The sequence below is a fragment of the Periplaneta americana genome, chromosome 7, assembly GCF_040183065.1.
Source record: "Periplaneta americana isolate PAMFEO1 chromosome 7, P.americana_PAMFEO1_priV1, whole genome shotgun sequence".
In the NCBI taxonomy this organism is placed as follows: domain Eukaryota; kingdom Metazoa; phylum Arthropoda; class Insecta; order Blattodea; family Blattidae; genus Periplaneta; species Periplaneta americana.
This window is the reverse complement of record NC_091123.1, coordinates 99500413-99521437: the sequence shown is the minus strand read 5'-3', so window position 1 is coordinate 99521437 and position 21025 is coordinate 99500413. Positions and strand designations below refer to the sequence as shown.

The 21025-nt window shown below is 36.0% G+C and overlaps 1 protein-coding gene across 1 annotated transcript in view; it reads right to left on the bottom strand.

Moving 5' to 3' along the window:
* LOC138702778 (carbonic anhydrase-related protein 10-like) overlaps positions 1-21025 on the bottom strand; it is a 1183548-nt gene that overhangs the window by 784790 nt on the left and 377733 nt on the right. The window contains exon 4 of the mRNA XM_069830077.1: positions 2442-2537. Coding sequence (XP_069686178.1) covers positions 2442-2537 — 96 coding nt within the window. The remainder of the gene's footprint in view (positions 1-2441; positions 2538-21025) is intronic.

Here is a 21025-nt window from a genome sequence, read left to right as displayed (position 1 = left end):
AAAATCACCAGTTTTATTCATGTTGTCATTCCAAGTGGGCAGCCCCCGCGATGCCCTGGGTTCTTTAGAGTCGTACCAAGCCCCGGAGAGAGACAGTGAGTGAGAAAGAGACGTAATTCCGATCGCTGAGAAGGTTGCACGCGTGCAAGGGGTAGAGTGAAGCAGTGAAGTGCATATATGAATGGCACATTTAATGACACATAGAAAGAATTCAAGAATTACAACAATTGGCCATTACAAAATAATAAAACAAAATATAATTGTACTTTTTCCTGTAGTTAAGAAGATACTAATGACATTTCTTTGATTTCTTTCCCTTTCACCTATATCAGGAAATATTGTTTGAGTAGAATTATTGCGTAACACTGCTTCCAACGCAACATCGAACAAACATGACCTAGTTTTACTCTTATTCAGGTTCATAACTCAGAATGTGTGTTCGCAAAGGTATATACAGGCAAACATAATAATTAACTTGCATGTCAATGCGTGGATAAACGGATTTTTTTTTGGTCCAAGTTCTTATAAAACGCAACGAGGCCGCCTGGAATATTGTAATATCTATCTTTCAAAATTGTGTGACACTTAAGCCTTATCAATTTTCTTTGGAATTTGAAAGGAGCCTGTTTAACATTTACAGAAAAGGGTGTCATAAAAATGTTCACGAAGTTCCTACACTCGGCGACAGATTGTTTGTGGAGAGAGACTAACTGACACAAATAACGTCACCAGCAAAGGACACAATATCTCTGAAGTTGAAATCATGCTCTCCTTTACAAACATTCCTTCCGTAAAAGGCCGGCTACTTTTGGCGATATTTACGACAACAATAAAGCTTGTATGGACAGATCTTTCGGAACTTGGCTCAATGTGCTGCGAAAGAAAGGGAAAATTAATGTTTATGACTTCGTCATTATACAAAAAATACATACTGTACATAGTTAAACGGAAAGAAAATTCTTTAACACTTTAACAAACGTTTTTATAATATTTCCATACATTGTTGACAACTGTTCAAAATGAACTTACTATAACCTAACAATTAATTTAATCATATTTCCTTTAGACTACTTAATTAGTTGAAATGATATTTATCTCGTCGTAAGAAGACTTCATTTCGACCTTTAATTTCGTTATTAATACCTTCCTCTCCTCGCCGATAATACGAGCGTGGGTATCAGAATGTTTAACTTCAAAGTGACACTTAATGTTGTACGTTTTTGTCTGTACATTGATATGACATATTAAACATTGAACATTGTTGTCGTCAGATTAGACAAGATACAAGCCCTTCCAAGAGATGTTAAGTCCTGAACCGACTGTCAACGCACTTCTGTTCATTCTTATTCAAAATAGTTAAGCACATACGGTAGTACACCATATGGATGAATGAATGATGGAAGGCATAATCCAGCAATGCCTGCAGAATATCATCGAACAGATTAGTAGAGTTGATGATCATATGCATTCGTACATCACCACAGCCGCAGCGACAGAGAGAATTGGGGGTCCGCCCAGGGCAGAGACAGGGCAGCGTCCGGGCGCCCTAGCCCTCAAACGCTGTGTTGGAATGGTCTGTTGTAAACCGCATCTAAGTGTCAAGCTTAAAACGCCTTAGATTTTGTACATACACTCAATTTTTCAAAATTTAAATTTGAAATAAAATACAAAAATGAAATTCATTTTTCGCCTCCCGTGAAGCTGGGAGAGAGGGGGCGCCCCACAATTTGAGACCTGATGGTCTAAGAGAAGACTATGGCCTTAACTTCGTTAGAGCTGATAACGCACATCAAAGAGAGTTCTTTTAATTGGCAACTACGCTATATTGAGGTTTATCACTTGGCAGGGTTGAACAACTCTAGTATGATGTTCGTTTTTCACTAACATTTTAGTTTGAAAATAAGACATGCACAATATTAAGTTATGGTACAATGAGGGTGAAGAATAAGTCTATATGCACTTACGGCTGTTATAATTTTGTACTATTCCACGATATACGAATCTAACTAAATTTCTTGTTTTTCACATAATTCAAAACCTTTGAGTTGCCTTCATGAGTGTTCGCAATGAAATAAACTCATTTCTACTATCATTATTCAAGCATTAACGACTGCAGTCACAAGTATGAAATAGTATCCCTGCGCAAGAAACAGAAAACAAATGAAGAAATGATGCTGCAGCTACAAGTCCTCCTGTTCTCAGACAAAATCCTCTTTTTTAGAGTAAATCTACGTCAAAGACATTCCAGATTTATTTTTTTTTTCGGAAGAAAATAACCATCCTAGGAATATTTTTCAACTTTAAAATATATCACTCTCGATCGCGTTGTAACCCGATAATCTCAGGTCGAATAGTAAACATTATGTTATGCAGCTTACTTGCAATGAATACAACGTCTATAAGTTAGTTGAAAATTCTACCAAATCAATTGCAACTCATACCTGAACCATGAGGGAGATACCAACGATGCCTTGCGACTTGTGTTGTGCTTCAGACATGTTGTGATATAATTCTGCGTTGAATCCGTAAAGTTGAATCTGTAACAAACACAGAAATTAAATGAAGCACTTTTTTCCAGATTATTTACTTAATATAAACATATAAGACACTATGGAAAAGAATTACATACATCTAGTCAAAAGCCAGACGAGAAAAGAAAATTTATATTTTAATAAACTCTTGCTCAAACTGCCTCTGATTGAGGTTCTGACCGATATGTGTACTTATTTTCATGTAGTGCATCTTACTTGACAATATGTGTCAGAGGAAGAACATCTGAAATCTGATTAGTATAATATGTAGCTAGTCGGCGTTGTATGCAATGGAGGGGGAAAGAAACTGACACTCCACCCATTCTCTCCTGGCTTAGTTACTTCGTAAGTGGTGCCTTGTTGATATCACTTGTGAGGTTCAGAACTGTCTTCGGACAGTTGACTATACAATAAATGTGTTCAAAACCTGTGACTGTACCTTCACATAGATGTGAAGTAGACGTCTTCAAGTTTTGAAAAGTTCGAAAATACAAATACTAAATTTGAGAAGAACTAAAGGAAATTATCTGTGCAAATATAATAGAAAGGACAAGAAAAAATATATATATATATATATATATATATATATATATGATGTTTATAAATATGCTAATATTTAAACTGCAGGGTGCAAACATTTCCTCAAAAATTTTATGTAATTTTTACATCGTTGTAAATGGACATGCAGTAAACTTTTGGTGGTGTCAAGCATAACTTTTAGCCACATAATTTCGGCTTAACTCTCTGTTACAGTTTTATATTATAATATATTCTTATATAATTATATATTGTTATATTATTTAATTTGCAAATAGTGCACATTTCTTAAAAGCAAATTATTTTAAATAGCTGAAACTTTTTCTCCCTTCCATTACTCTTTCATCGTATGAAAACTTTTTGTGTAAAATTTTAGAACTCAAGTTCTATGTTAAAAGTAGATCGTTATTGCGATAATGATGAATGAAATTGAAGTATTTGATACAAGAATTGTAGGCCTAAATATTAATTAGATTAATTTTCGGTTATGAAATAAAATATGTTTCTACGATAGTGCGTGAAGTGCAATTTCACGCATTGTTAGCAGTGTGCGAAGTGAGCCTTCTCAACACCAGTGCGTGAAGTGTGCATAGCTTGCGTGAAGTAATAACACCAATGCGTGAAATAAACAAAGTGTGAGTGAAGTAATAATTTGAGGATATCGAAGAAAAAACATTGTATGGTACACATTCGTGAAGTTGCATCTTTAACATTCGTGTGTTTGAGAAACTCGACAAGCATCGTTTCTCAAACCTACACTCCTGTCAAAATACTACTCACTACACGAAATTAAATCATAAATATTTCCAACACAAGTAATAAGTAACAAAAAAAATACTACCATAATTTTGTCTAGGTAAAGACAACTTATTAAGAACTACCAGTACAAAGTTAAGCTTCTTATATAATTCGTTTCTGAGGTGTGGATTTATAATCATATATGCAAATTACTCAATATATATATTTTTTCGCATAGCTTTTATTTGGGAGTGAAAAAATATGAATCTTACAATTATGTCTTACCCTTTAAACTATTTATTATATCGCTGCAAAAATGCATCAAATTATTGCTGTAATATTTTTGCATTTTTGGTTTAAATATCAACAGATTTATAATGATTTTTCCATATGACCACGTAGAAGTCTTCTAAAGTCATTGCATTGCATACCTAAAGGGATTGGTTTAGAACCGACACATCACCAAGGTGAAATAAAATTCTTAATTATCTAACCATCAAAAGAAAACGTGTGTGAACATGCAAAAGGCTTGAGGTCCAAAATATGAAGAAGAAAAAGTGTAAGATTGAGAAAGTAGGGAAGAAAATGGAAACATTAACTTAAAATCACTTATACTCTGTAAATATCTGACCAAAAATTAAATGCAAAACAAATTAATTACGTGTACGTACAACAACTGTATATTTCGTTTCAGAATATTTGGAAGTTATACAGACAATAACACAGGACTGTGAGGATAGCTACCCATAAAGGGTTACCAAAATGATACAGCTTAATACTTAGTCCATTTTATAGGTTAATAATCAAACACAGTCAGAATAATCAATATTTATAAGTAAAAGACTAAATAAGCAGTAACTAGATTATCATGGATATAAATGTGGCAATCATTCTCATATACAGATTCAGAATGTTTTATTTTTTATTTAAATCGAATTATACAAATGGTTATGCTGAACAACAACGAATCACATATAATTTCAACATCTATGTCTTGCAGAACACTAAGTTTGAGTCCAAATCTTTTGATCACATTCACTGTAAATCTTGTTAATTCATCCCGAGCATAAAAGAAGAGACCCAGTACTTCCTCGTTATCTATATTATATTTTATCTTCATGTTGTCACGACACGGTTCATAGAGTTGTTTCTTTTTCACAACGTGTTGTGGGATCTATAATATAACCCTCATTTCTTTTCTCGTTCGATGACCACAAAGTCTGCTCGTTTAGATGGTCCAGTAGTAGAAGTGCAGAATACCTCTTCTTAGATTTCACGCTTTTTAGTGTCTGAATCAATTGAAGGTTTCAGAGCCATAGTGGGCCAAGCGCCATATATTAAAAACGGAGAAAACAGGGGTTAAAATTAAGTGAATAGATTAATTCAATGAAACATATAGCAACTAATATAAAGTATGCACATTAAATTAAATTATATGTTAATCTTCATTAAACTATGGTATTCACTAAACTTTATCTCTTGCTTTCTCCGTTTTTAATAAATGGCGCTTGGCCCACTATGGCTCTGAACCCTTGAATTGGCAATGGAACTCCTCCCTCTGTGATGCCTTTATTTCGCTGAATTTCTGCTTTACAACGAAAGCAAAGTAGTTTGCATATAATCGCTTTTCTGTCCCATTGCATCCTCTGCAATGGATCATAATCAAACAAGGACAAAATAATTAATATGGAAGCTAAGTTGTAATTCATTCTATTGCATTGGTCCACTGAGAGGTAGTTAGTTCTTTCTTCCAAGCTATGCAGTAATTAGATTTTGACCATTCATAAAAAAGTATACAAATGTTACGAAGTTACAAAAAAAAACTATATTAATGTAATATAGCAAAATACATTAACAAAATTAATATGAGATATGAAGACTTGACTGTCACAAATTGAAAGTATATTAAAAGTAACAAATTAGAAAAATGTTTAATTTTAAAAATTAACAACAGAAATAGTCATAATAACTTAATTCTACGATTGGATCCTCATCTCAGAAGTGTTCCCTGTTCCATATTATAAATCATGGTCAGCATGGCTCTAGGTCACCGCTAATTTACGCAGTAATAAGACAAAAGGCACACGCCCAGTGACAAAGCAAGGGAAGTAGATTTTCACTTTCCTACCAGAGTTCTGTATTTATAACTAGGAACTATGTATGCCGGCTTAAGCACAGATAACACAAACATTATCAAAGGTAACACGAAACAGTTATGTTGCACCTTAGATGCGTGTGAAAGTCACAGTAGTAAATTCCAATTCAACCTACAGAATGGATATTTGGCCAGTGTCAATATGATATTCTGCGTTCTTTCAGGCATTGGTTCGATGACATGCTGACCCTATGTTCTCCCTTTGTTCGTCAAACAACAGAAGATTAAAAAGAAAATTAAGGTGTAAGCTTAGGATTCATCACACTGAAGATATGAGAACCTTCAGTAGAGTGGCTATGCAAACACGATATAAATTCTATTAAATCTACATACTTACTTACAAGTGGCTTCTAAGGAACCCCCAGGTTTATTGCCGGGTCACATAAGCTCGCCATCGGTCCCTATACTGACCAAGAATAATCCGTTTTTTACCATCATATCCCACCTCCCTCAAATCCATTTTTATATTATCCTCCCATACATCTAGGCCTCCCCAAAGCATTTTTCCATCCGGCCTCCCAACTAACACTCTATATCAATTTCTGTATTCGCCCATATGTGCTACATGTCCTGCCCGTCTGAAACGCCTGGATTTAATGTTCCTAATTATGTCAGGTGAAAAAGGCAATGCATGCAGTTCTGCTTTGTGTAACTTTCTTCATTATTCTGTAACTTCATCCCTTTTAGCCCCAAATATTTTCTAAGAACCTTATTCTCGTACAACATTAAAATCTTTTCGTCTCTAAAAGTGAGAGTCCATGTTTTACAACCATACAGAATAACCGGTAATATAAACTGTTTCATAAATTATAACTTTCAGCTTTTTTGAGAGCTTCTCAACAGAATAATAACAGGTCTTTCCCATATTTATTCAGCGTTTGATTTCCTCCCGAGTATCATTTATATTTGTTACTGTTGCTGCAAGATATTTTAACTTTTCCAACTTTTCAAAGGATAAATTTCCAATTATAAAATTTCCATTTCTCTAATAGTTTGTGGATTTTCTCCTAACATATTCACGTCATCCGCATATACAAGCAGCTGATGTAACCCGTTCAATTCCAAGCCCTGTCCTTTATCCTGCAATGGTATAGCCTATTCTAGAGGAAAGTAAAAAAGTTAGTGCATCTCCTTGCTTCAGCCCCTCCCGTGAATGTGAAAAAGTGCATACATAAAGAAAATAAATTAAACATTACGTTTGGATTCAATACTCATTTAGAGGGCAGAATTTTATGACATTATGTTTTGCAAACGGATGTTGTGATGTAATTTCTCTAATGTTTTGAAGTGAATTAGAGGTTTCATTTTCAGGAATGTCCTACGATATCTGATATAACTGACTAATGAAAATGACCTGACCACAATTTAACCACCGCGTCAACCTGCGATAGTATGTCATTCTTTCTACGTTCAAGCCAGAAGATTATTGAACTTAAATACCTACTTAAACTAGATGACAAATTATATAATTACTTTATATACTAGTTACAATTGTGAATTTTAATATATAGGCTATTCTGTGACACTGTGCGTTCACTTTGGAACTTAAAGCGTTGAATATCGGGCAGCTACAAACATCTTTTAGGTAATGAATTCTAAGAACGGATAGCGTAAAATACGAAGAATACGAAAAGTTCAGTAGAGTGGGACTGACAATAGAGTGTCGATTCGTGACCGGGTAAACAGATTATTATGTGTGGATAGATTATGAAATCGTATTCAGGGGTTGATGTGTGCAAAATCTGATAGAGAAGAGAAAGGCAATGCAAACGGCGTCTGTCAGCCAGACGGAGCCAAGACAATTCATTAAAGACCGTGATATATTATCACAGAGACGGATATTATGCCTACATACGAGGCGCATCCAGAAAGTAAGTTTCCCTATTTAAAAAAAAAAACACACACACTTTCAGGAAAACATTTATTGGCAACAGGTACAGCAATGTTTCAGCTATTTTTCAACATAGCCACCATCAGAATTGAGACACTTGTCGTATCGTGGGATCAACTTTTGTATCCCTCTGTCGTAGAACTCAGCCGCCTGTGAATGGAACCAGCGTGTGACAGACGTCTTCAGCTCTTCGTCATTGCCAAAACGCTCACCGGAGGACAGGAATTTCTTGAGGTGCAAAAAAACATGAAAATCGTTGGGAGCAAGATCAGGACTGTAGGGTGGGTGATCAAACAACTCCAAGCCAAATTCCGTCAAAACAGCTGCTGTGCGCCGAGCCGTATGTGGACGAGCATTGTCATGGAGGAGCACAACACCTGCAGTAAGCATTCCACGCCTCTTGTTTTGAATGGCACGTCGCAATTTTCGCAGTGTTTCACAGTAACGGTCAGCGTTCACTGTTTCACCTCTTGGAGGAAGTCAATGAGCAGAATGCCCTTCCTGTCCCAGAACACCATGCACATCACTTTCCGTACCGACAGCGTCTGTTTGAATTTCGTCCTGACCGGAGATCCACTATGCCGCCAATGCATTGACTGCTGCTTGGTTTCCGGGGTGAAGTGCGAAATTCAAGTCTCATCGCTCGTGGCGGTCCTGTCGAGGAGCTCGTCGCCGTCATCGTGATACCGTTGCAGAAATGTCAGTGCTGCTCCTAAACTTTGCATTTTGTGTTCGGGTGTCAAGTTTTTCGGCACCCACCTGCCACACACTTTTTTGGACAGCAGGTGCTTAGTGACAATCTCATGCAACAAGGATCGCGATATCTGCGTAAAATGGCTGCTCAGCTCCGTAATCGTGAATCGACGGTTCTCCATGATGCACTGCCGCACCAACTCAACACGATCATCATTGATGAGGGACGGTCGCCCACTGCGCTCTTCATCATGGACACTGTGACGACCTTCGGAAAACTGCCTACACCAGCGACGCACCATCTGCTTACTCATGATGTTCGGCCCATAGACCTGACAGAGCTGCCGATGAATTTCAATCGGCGCAATGCTTTGTGCATTAAAGAACTTTATCACCGACCGAAACTCGTTGGCGGCGGGAGAAGGAATAAGAGCTTCCATTTCGGACTATGCTGTCACGCTACTGGCACCAGCGCGGACCTGTCCGGCTGGCATATGATTGATACGTCATAGATCTGTTACGCATGCGCAATTGACACGGCTAATTACGTTTACTTTCAAGGGGAAAAAATCGGGAAACTTACTTTCTGATGCGCCTCGTATAAACCGACCTCAAGCATTATGCACACGCTGTAATTGTTTAGTTAGATCATGACTCAGATCATTTAATAGAACGTCGCAGTAGTCTAACAGCGGTATAATAAGTGTCTTGACTAAGATTTGTATTAATTTAAAAGGAAGAAAATTTTATATTCGTCGAAGTGAGTGCAGTATAGAAAACACTTTACGTACATGCTTAGTAAGTGTGGCCCAGTTTAACTGTTCACCGATATGAACACCTAGATTTTTCACAGTTGCACTAAATGGGATTTCAGTGTTATTTACAACTATAGCGGGAAGAAAAGATTTGTTAAATTTCGATAGAAGTCTCTGATTTCCTAGTAAGATAGCTTGTGAGAAAGTAAGAACAGCACCAAAATATTTAAGTGAGACATGTTTTTCCAAAAATTTTTCCTACAAATAGATGCTAATTATCAAGATACAATGCATAAAAGCTTTTGGGCTACAGGCGACAAGAATATTCAAGATAAATTAATGTTAAGTGTTATTGATAAGAAAAATGTATCACGAATACCTAACTAAAATAAGTCTGGCAGGAACTGTACTTACTTATTTACAAATGGTTTTTAAGGAACCCGGAGGTTCATTGCCACCCTCACATAAGCCCGCTATCGGTCCCTATCCTGTGCAAGATTAATTGTCTCTATCATTATATCCCACCTCCCTCAAATCAATTTTAATATTATCCTCCCATCTACGTTTCGGCCTCCCCTAAGGTATTTTTCCCTCCGGCCTCCTAACTAACAATCTATATGCATTTCTGGATTCGTCCATACGTGCCACATGTCCTGCCCATCTCAAACGTCTGAAGTTGATTTTTCTAATTATGTCAGGTGAAGAATACAATGGTGCAGTTCTGCGTTATGTAACTTTCTCTATTCTCCTGTAACTTCATCCCTTTTAGTCCCAAATATTTCCTAAGAACCTTATTCTCAAACACCATTAATCTCTGTTCCTCTGTCAAAGTGAAAGTCCAAGTTTCACAACCATGCAGAACAACCGGTAATATAACTGTTTTAGGTAGGAACTGTGGTTGTTTGTATAATCACCATCTGAATATTAATGAGAAAAATGTTGTGGTCTGTAAAATCCTTCTCGAAAACGTTTTAGGTAGGAACTGTAGCTGTTTATATAACTACCACCTCAACATTAATGAGAAAAATGTTATGGTCTGTAAAATTCTTCCCCAAAACGTTCTCATAGTTACCGAAAGCCGTACAAAACAGTTGTAAAAGCCTTGAAATCAGGTACCATTATAAGTTAGTAGAAGACAAAAGATTGAAACATAACAACAGATATAAGGTAACGGAAATTTTGGAAATGGCACAATCTTAATGGAACTTGTTTCTTCCAAACTATCACATTATAGAAATGGCAAATATCAGAGGAAACATTTTGACATGCCTGACATAAATGTTGGAAATTTTTTCAAAACTCTCAAAACTTATATTTCAATTAAAGAAATCAAATACTCCAAAACCAAGAACTGATACATGTGATTTCTGTCGGAAATTTGAGTCTGAACGCAAATGATCCAAGAACTATATCAAGAACACAAAAGAAAAATTGTGTAATGCAATGGACTGAAGGAAAAATTTTAAAGGTCAGTCAAATTAGAAATAGCCCAGAGTTTGATTATGCTCAGAAATTGCCTCTGCCTAAACTGAGTGTCACTGCACAGGTCTACAGGAGGCTATTGTGGCTTTGTATATTCACTAACCACTGCCACAATGACTATTCAAGTGAATGTTATTGTTTTCAGAAGCAGCAGCAGGACCAGTAGCAGCAGCAGCAAAATATCTTCAAATTCGGTTTGTTCCCTTCGTAAGTAATTAACTCCAGAAGAGAGAGAATTTATTTATTTATTTATTTATTTATTTATTTATTTATTTATTTATTTATTTATTTATTTAATTACTTCTTATTTAGGCCTACTTATTTACTCATTTACTTATTTATTTATTTATTATTTATTTATTCATTTATTTATTTACTTATTTATTTTGCTAATAATTGTAACATAAAATATAATATAAACAGAAAAACTTTAGCTCATCCCTGAAAGAGTAGAACTCTTGCTCAGGGACGGATTCCTGAATTGAAATTAAGAAGTATATAACACAATTTATCTTACATCTACTGCGCAATAAGAATATATAAATTTAAATTTACAAATTTTCATTTTTTGTAAAATCCATATATAACTTTTTAAATTTGACACTGGAACTATTAGAATTGACAAGATTAGGATATTTAAATATAAATCTGTTATATACCCTTGGGCCTAAATTACTACTACGATTAAATACTGTAGCAGTGTTGCATTTTGGTACATAGTTCTTTTATCCGACTCATGCAAAGGCCAAAATAAAATTTAACTCTGTTGATATTTTGTGCTTGGCTCTAAGAGATATAAAATATAACCATAACTCACATTTTCGCAGTAAGAAGGCAGTCATATACTCAATGTGATCGCAACTTTGGCATATATGGAAAAGCTTTGAAAGATAGCCTATTGAATGTATTGGAAATGTGCACCAATATAATATCATAGTATTGAAGAGCTGCAGAAAGAATCCAGTACCCTCTCAAGTAACACTACAGCAGATAGAACTAATTGAAGATTGGAAAACAATTTTATCATCGCACACAGAAATCCACAGAAAAATTCAGAATATAGATAAATGTTATCTTTTATAATAAGTAAATGTTTTTTATATCACAACATGAGGATACTAGGTTAGTTGTGCTTAGACTATCATTACGTCTTGAATGACGTGAAGCCTGAGGTATGGCCAGGTTACAACTGAAATGTGTTTCGTAACGCAGCCATTGAATTGAGATATGCTTCTCGTGCGTACAACGAACATTCTATGCATAGCTAACCTTGTAGTCTCTGTGGGTAAATTCCTATCATTTTAGTTCCATCTTCCTATGAAGGAACATTTGTCCCTTATCGCATAAGAAAGGGAGGTGTAGTTTCCTAGTGACGAAAACTGAAATGGTAATGTCGAAGACTTTACGCCCTGAGATAACAGTTGCGACAAATACTTATTTACATAACTAGGATAGCATGTAATACTTTTGTGTACGTGTGAACGTCTCGTCCGGAATTTCGAAACGAGTGCGCGAAAGACACTTTCGTACAATTTTTTTAGCACAACTACATGAAAATACTAAGTGAATTAATATTCATTAAATAAGTTACAGGCCACTGAGATTTTTGTAGACTAGCAGTCACGGCCTACTAATACTACATAGTCCATATAGTATGTGTCATGATTGTTGTATAGCTATATTGAGGGCTTGTGTATTCTGAACCATGCAAAAACTCAAAATGGATTTATCAAAAAAATATTTTGTTCTGATATTAAGACAGAGATTCTGAGAAGGCTTTATGTAAATTAATACCTAGAAAATCTAAAGAACAATACATGAAGAATGTACGGTAATATTCACTTCAAATCATTAGTAGCTGTTACGAATCACGTGATGTAGTCTAGTTTGAAACTAGAATAATAAATTAACTTTCATCGAAATTTTTGTCTATTTATAGAAATCCCTCAACAAACATATAAAATGTTTGATGCCCTATATCTCAAATTCAAGATTTTTTGGTTAAGTTCTTGTTGCAGAGAACGTCTCAATTTGTTCAGAGATTACGTCTGCCTGACTGAAAACGGTCGGAATCATTCCGCTGTTGACCTAATGGTCGAAACAAATTATTTCAGATATTGGAACGGACAGTCTCATGCCTATGCATAGTAGCTACGATGATAACGTTTAATATCATATTTTGAGTCTCAATACATTGCTGTGTTATTAATATTGTTTCTTGATTGGTATCCCATTACGGATGAAGTAGACCAACAAAATTGTCTTTCTGCCCCATAACATGGCAAAGATAATGGCTTAAAGTAAACGACAAATACTATATCAAATTTTCGGGAAACCTTGAAGGAAGATTGTTCCTGTTGCACACATGTTATAGAAATAATTAAGCAAAATATAATTGATGCATTTGTAATGCCACATGCAATGCAGTAAAATAAAATAGGTCTATGTGCAATACTTGTGTAGAATAAAGATTTGCCCTCATATTTTCAGTAGCCTATATCATCATATCTCAAGTTTGACAACAAATGGACACACACAATATATGTGGAGTGTCGTTTCAAATCGTATTAAATGCAGAAAAACAAATTTTACAGGAAACGTAAAAAACGTTTCACAGCTAAGATAATGGAAAAATTTTAAATATCTTAATGTCACATTTTAGACATTGTGAAATGACACCAAATGTAATAATCACTGACACTGATCGTTTAATCTAATGCATGATATTGTCAATTGAAGTTTGCACTTAATACGTTTTGCACCGACATAGTGTATTTAATACGTTTTGAAGCGATTTTGTCACATAATACGATTTGCATCTATAAACCACGCTGAATTGTGCCCTGTCATTTGTCAGTTTTTCTGTGGTTCTTACAGCAGCATACTATGTAGGACGATACATCAATAGTTTTTATTGCTTTCTGCTGGAAAATAATGATAAGGAACGGCGAGTTTCCTACCTACAACCCTTCGAACGGAGCTGCCTAAAGAGACATACTTTGGATCGTGCGGCCACCCTGGTCGATCTCTAACTCGCATTGAATATAAATTTTAAATAATTATGGCATCTACAGGGTGAGCACAAAGTTCCGTTATCCCCTTAACTATCTGAAATACCTCAAATATGCACACTATTGATGTAATTCTGGTCATAATTCAAACATACAAACAAAATAACCACTGTACACTAACTGTGTATACCTAAGTATCTAAAGAGTCAGTATGTTCCCCATTATTCTCATGACACAAAATAATATGGACTAATGGGACTTTTTGCCCATCCTGTATATTTTATTCTTCAATCCTTATATATATATATATATATATATATATATATATATATATATATATATATCATTCATCGGCGAACAGCCTAATACATTTGATGAACTGTCGAAATAAAATTCACTGATAAATGTAGTGATACAAGATGCCACTTCAATAGCGCCCGCCCAGCCTGTGCTTCATTTCATGTAAAGAAATTTGGCTTCTGTGAAGCTTTATCAGTTACACAGAGAGCATAGAAAGCTAATTGTCTTGAATAATATACTTCACCTATGCTGAGTTTCGAGAGCGGTTGCAGTTGCTGTAAGTCGAAACAAAATGACTATGTCTCATTAGGTTCTGTTCTCTTAATTTTATGGAACGTATTGGCACGAAGCTTATGTGCGCCTAAATCGAATAAGAGCCTAGTCATTTTCAGTGTATCATCGCAGTTTCTTATTGGGAACAGCATGTGTGCGTAATAACTGCATTCATCATTGGCCGGTGTACAAAATCCTATAGCCTATTGAATTCTGTCCGAGAAATATTTGGAAAAAAAAAAGAATCTTTCTACTCTTAAGGCGGGTATTAACACTTTAATTGTACATTTTGAAGAGCTTTGTAATATTTAAGTCGGAAGCCAAATAAAGTCTCTGACTTTTATTTCTATTGTAATATGATTCCCTTGCTCTTTCTTATAGTAGGTTATTTTACGATGCTCTATCAACATCTGAGGTTATTTAGCGTCTGAATGAAGTAAAGGTGATAATACCGGTGAAATGAGTCCGTGGTCCAGTACCGAAAGTTATCCAGAATTTGCTCATATAGGGTTGAGGGAAAACCCCGGAAAAAACCTCAACTAGGTAACTTGCCCCGAACGGGAATCAAACCTGGGCCACCTGGTTTCTCGGCCAGACGTGCTCACCGTTACTCCACAGGTGTGGACCACTTGCTCTTAATTTAGAGATACATTACACTACTTCCCTCTTCTAAGCTACATGTAGTGCTCTCTTTCGGGCACCAGCTCTAGTCTCTCTGGTTCCCTTACTGCTCTTAATAGATTTTGCTATTGTACATACCTTGATAATCACAATGTTGTAAAACAGCGGGAAACTCAATAATGGTGGGAAGATACAGCACGCTGGCCAACGCTGTCCATTTAAGATTTTAACTAATGGAAGTTGCACATAATACGATTTGATCCGACACATCATGGAAGTTGTACATAATACGATTTGATCCAACACACAATTTTCATCATAGAAAAAAGGCGGGAAAGAATACGAATTGCTCCAATATGAGATCAGGGTCTTAAAGAATACCGTCTCAGCTATGCGAAATCGCTTCACACTAAATTTCGACCGAGGATGTATTTAATACGTTTTGAAACGACACTCCACATATGTGCTTTAAGCCATCGAATTATCTGCTGGTCTGACTGGATACCGAACTGGTGGATTACATCATCTATTCTGCAGTCTGGATCTGCTTGTGAGCGATTTTCACCTATTCCTGCACCTGAAGAAATATTTTATGGTAGTCAGAATTAGTACAGCGACAACAGTTATGAAGTATATTTAACAGAAATTGACAACCAACATCTGCCAATACAGTGGCTACAAAACCTTAATCCTATTAGGATAATGACCTCGATATACGGAGCATTCGACTTGAGTCTGGGCCGATAAAGCGCATGCATGCGTGGTGAGGCGTGAGAGGTGTAGACTAGAGAGCTGCAGAACAGCGCTTAGAACCTGTTTAAATTCGACCTGTCGGAGAACAACCGGCGAGGTTGAACATCCGATCGAAAAGGAACACTGGGCGCTCTTCACCTTACAACAACTCTGATGACATTTTCTGACTACAGAAATGGAATAACAATTGAAGGAAATTTACTTTCCCTAATTAAATAAGTTTTAGCATGAAACAGGCTACATTTATCTTCATAACTAATACTGTAAGTAGGTATAAATTAACTAATGGACACCAGTAAGAACAAAGGAAATAAGCGTAAGGCATAGATGAAATCTGACATGTGAATAAATGTAAGAATAAAATAAATTACAAGTACTTACAAAATAGAAGAGCAAATATGTACACACTTACTATTATAACGTTCATACTTTAAACTCAAAATGTACAGGTTACCTCTAAAAGTGTTGTTCTCGCCATGGTTTTTCCTTTTCTTTTCAACGTCCCTCTTTATCTGATCTTCCCATCTTGTTGTAAGTCTTTGAACAGTTTTTTCCCCCCTTTTATTTTTCAGATTCAGTGCCTCCTTTGGTAATTTCTCATCACCCAGTCTCATAACATGCCCAAACCATCTAAATCTATTTTCTTCCAATATATCCTGGAATTTTGCATTTACTAAATATATATTGTATCTTAGTTTTGAATCTACCTCTTCGTGTTTTCTGTACTACAGTTCTAACCAATTTCATATCTGCCGTCTCAATTCTGCTCTGATCTTTTTTTGTCGTAGTTCAAGTGTCTGATGCATATGTCAAGACTGGTTTTTAATATGAATTATACATGATATACTTGCTCTCTTCAGATATGTCTCCGTTCCATAGTAAAGCTTTGACTTGTTGGTAACATCTACTACTACACCCTAATCTTCCCGTTTCCCTTTACACAAGAATAAATTGCTTACTTTATTTTGAAAGTGAAACATCAGGCAATCCCTCTCTGAATTGATTGCCTACACTTTACTTAGAAATAGATTTTAGGGAACCCGGAGATTCACTGCCGCCTCACATAAGCCCGTCATCGGTCCCTATCCTGAGCATAATTAATCCACTTCCTAGGATCACTTACCGCTTGCATATTCATTGAATGTAACTTCTAGCCTTATATTATTTTGTAATTCTTATTTTACTCACCTTATGCTTGTATGACTACATAAATTTTTTATTAGTGTTCTTTAAATATGTCTATAAAATTGTATCAGCTTCTTTTGTTTCTGGCTAAGTGGAAGAGAAGGCCTGATGGCCTTAACATCGCCAGAATAAATAAATAAATAAATAAATAAATAAATAAATAAATAAATAAATATTATTATTATTATTATTATTATTATTATTATTATTATCATTATTAAATTATAGGATCATAACTCAGCTACCTCAAATCCATTTTAATGTTATCCACCCATCTACGTCCCAGCCTCACCAAAGATCTTTTTCTCTCAGGTCTCCCAATTAATACTCTATACGCATTTCTGGATTCACGTAAGTGCTATATGATCTGTTCACTTCAGACGTCTGGATTTAATGTTCCTAATAAATATTATGTTAGGTGAAGAATACAATGCGTGCAGTTCTGCATTGTGTAACTTTCTCCATTCTCCTGGAACGTCATTCATCTTAGTCACCACATATTTTCCTAAACATCTTATTCTCGAACACACTTAACCTCTGTTCCTCTCTCAAAGTGACAGTCCAAGTTTCACAACCATACAGAACAACCAGTAATGTAACTGTTTTATAAATTCTAACTTTCTGTTTTTTTTAACAAACTATACAATAGAATAAAAGCAGGCGCTTCCCATATTTATTCTGCGTTTAATTTACTCCCGAGTGCCATTTATATCTGTTATAGTTGCTCCAAGATATTGGAATTTTTCCACCTCTTCAAAGGATAAATTCCCAATTTTTATATTCCATTTCGTAACATGTTCGGGTCACGAGACATAATCATATACTTTGTTTTTTTCGGAATTTACTTCCAAGCTTATCTCATTACATGCTTCAAGTAAAATTCGCGTGTTTTCCCTAATATTCTATGGATTTTCTCCTAACACACTGACGTCATCCGCATAAAAAAAACTGCTGATGTAACTCGTTCAATTATATATCCTCTCTGATTGCCTACACACGTCTCAAATTTAGACGGATTTCAGAAAATAGAATAAGAAAATTCCTTGTTGTAATGTGAATTTTTGGAAGGCATTTGAATTGTCTAACAATGGAATTTTATAGGCCTACACACACACACACACACACACACACACACACACAGACACACACACTGAAATTACCTTTGAAAAAATTAACACTAAGAGTAACGGTATATCTTGATCTTTAAGACATTTACACAATGTACACGCCTTGATCGTTAAGACAAATTTCATAGTGCATACTGCACGATGAAGTCAAATTACGGAAATAAACTAGCCTACCTGTCATATACGGGCATTACGTGGCTTCGAGGTCGCATGATGTGAACCGACTGATATTCGACCTGATCACTCGGTCCTGACCAGAAGTGAACGCTCTGTTGAAGGCAATTAGCATATAATCGACGTATAATAAACGTCAACTCATGGTTACAAAGTCAAAAATTTCTTCACAATACAATCACTTCACACACTGAAATGTCATTCTTTAAGTACTGTATAAAGTAGGTACTGTTTTTCAAAGCAATGCGGCATCATACCGACCAAATATTTTATCTGACATGTTTAAACGTGTATAATTTAGAAAGGATCCAGATATGAACTAAGGCGAGGTCTGATACCAAAGTTCGGTGTCATACAAGAAGATTAGTAAACCACGAAATATATCAACAACTTCTGCCTCTGTAAAGCGTAAGATTGCGGAGTAAAAAATAATTCAAATATTGAATAGCTTATGAAATTATTTCTAGAGGAAAGAAACCCACGGTGCCTTTCAATAAGAAGGCAAGAGAAAAGCTATTTTATAGAATGGAAGGATCAAGGAAAGATTTTGGGATAAGGCGTGCTGAAGTGACACAAAAAAGATAGAGACAAGTCTTACAGCTGTGCTTCTTTCATAGAGGGGTTCCAAATGTTGTAACTGGCGAAATGGGAGAATGTCTTTGCAGTTCCTTTTACAGATCTATGGAACTGGCCACTCTACTCCATTATATTCTGGCGTAGTTGCTTCGTAAGTGCTGCCCTGTTAGTATCACTTGTGAGGTTCAGACCTGTCTTCGGACAGTTGACTAAAACAACAATAATTTCCCATTGACGGCATCCAACAGATGGAGAAGAGTTCGCAAAGTTTATGAATGCCTCGTATGCAAAGAGAATAACACTGCTGCAGTCAAATGGAAAGACAATGCTGTGGTCACAGTGTTATCGGAACAAGTTGTACCTACTCAGAAGGCAAATATTTCCTTCAAGAGAAAAAAAGGATAGAAATATCTGAGCCTAATATTATTTGCATCTACAATCGAAATATTGAAGAGTAGAACTAATGGATAACAACATTTCAAATGAATTATAGAATTGAAAACCAGGGCAACAAATTATACTGTATATGCCAAATTTTGGAGAAAAGTTGTTTCAGCACCACAACTGAAGTAACACAGCCCTCTTTCAAGTAGGACCAACGGTACACAGGCCAAATGAAATAACATATTTCTCCATCTGTGAGAGTTGATCGTGGGGATTTATGATTGACATGGCAACTTCGTCATCGATATGCAGGATGTCGCAATAAAACAACCAAGTTATACGGTTGATGTGAAATACCCCTACATAACAAATGTTTTTCTGAATTCCACGTGGTTAAGAAATTAGTTACACGCTCTTTTTCTTTCTATAATATGGTATAGTGCATTATTCATTATATTGCATGAATTACAATGACCACTATGGGGTTCTAAAAGTAAATAAATACCTTGAGTATTACATGGCATTACTGCACCCAACCTATATCTAAGTGTCCATGTATTCAAAAAGTCTAAAACAGCATTTGGCATTAATTTCGACATAAGAGCTTACAATATTCGGTTTTCGTCAAATTTTTTTATCAAACTAAATGTTCTGGGCATAAATGGCTTAAGTGAGCACTCTATCGCTGCACTAGGAGGCGCAGATTTCGAATGACTCTATAGTTTTAAAAGTGCTTCTACAAGCGCATGCATCGTGTAACATCACCGTGATCCGAAGTGGTTTTAGAAAATATTCGCTGTTCACGAGTGTGGCCACTGTTTTTTTTACATCTGTAAGTTACATTGTCCCAGTGTCCCATTGGTAATGGTTATATCCATGTCACCACAAGATCGGTTCCATTGTCCTATAACTTGTGAATATGCATTTTTTTAATGTGTAGGATACATACTACACCCTGTCTTAGGCCTGTAGTGTCCACCACTGTGGAATAACGGTTAGAATGTTTTACCGTGACACAAGCGGGTTCGAGTTAAATCCTGGTTTGGACAAGTAATCTGGTCGAGTTTCTTTCCTAGATTTTCCGTCAACCAATTTGGGGAGAACTTCATTTGACCTCGGACACATATCGCCATCATAATTACACTTCCCCTCTTCCATAATCTTTTATTTCCTATGTAGAGTCGACTGCGGGCCACCACCGAACTTCGACTCCGTGGCACGTGGTTATTAGTTGCTGGTGTTAGTGCTATGTACAACGGACTTTCCCTTGGACTCATGGTAGCTCGTGGAACCTCGGTTGAGGGACCGTGATGTTGCCTATCGGGAAAGAAAAAGGATTGCTTTGGTTGTAAGGGAGTTTGGAGGTGGTCCGCAGGGAATCTGTAGCACGGGGATCTTTAAAGCATGGACACCATTCTATTTCGGGTAGTACAGTGCTGGGCCTATGTTCGAGGCCAGTCCCCAGCCCGTGTCCTCCCCTCAAAGAGGACTAGTAGATAAATATAAGTGGTAGACAATTTCTTCCCTATCTTCACTGCAGCTTGACACGCTTAATATAAATTATATATTAATAATTAATATTAGACGGTATTCAGTACATTACTTCTCACAGATAATTATTGATGAATGCGGAGTCATAGACCTTTTAAAGATCCACAAATACCAAATATAGGATACATATCGGATCATTTCTATGTCCCTTGTTTTTGCATAGGTCTATAGTAGATACATAATAGAGCCTAATTCCCAGATACATCTTCTCCCGTAAGAATCTGTGTTACACGAGTCTAAGCATTTCTGGAAATCCTCATTTCCAGAGATCTACTACTGTTTCTCCGT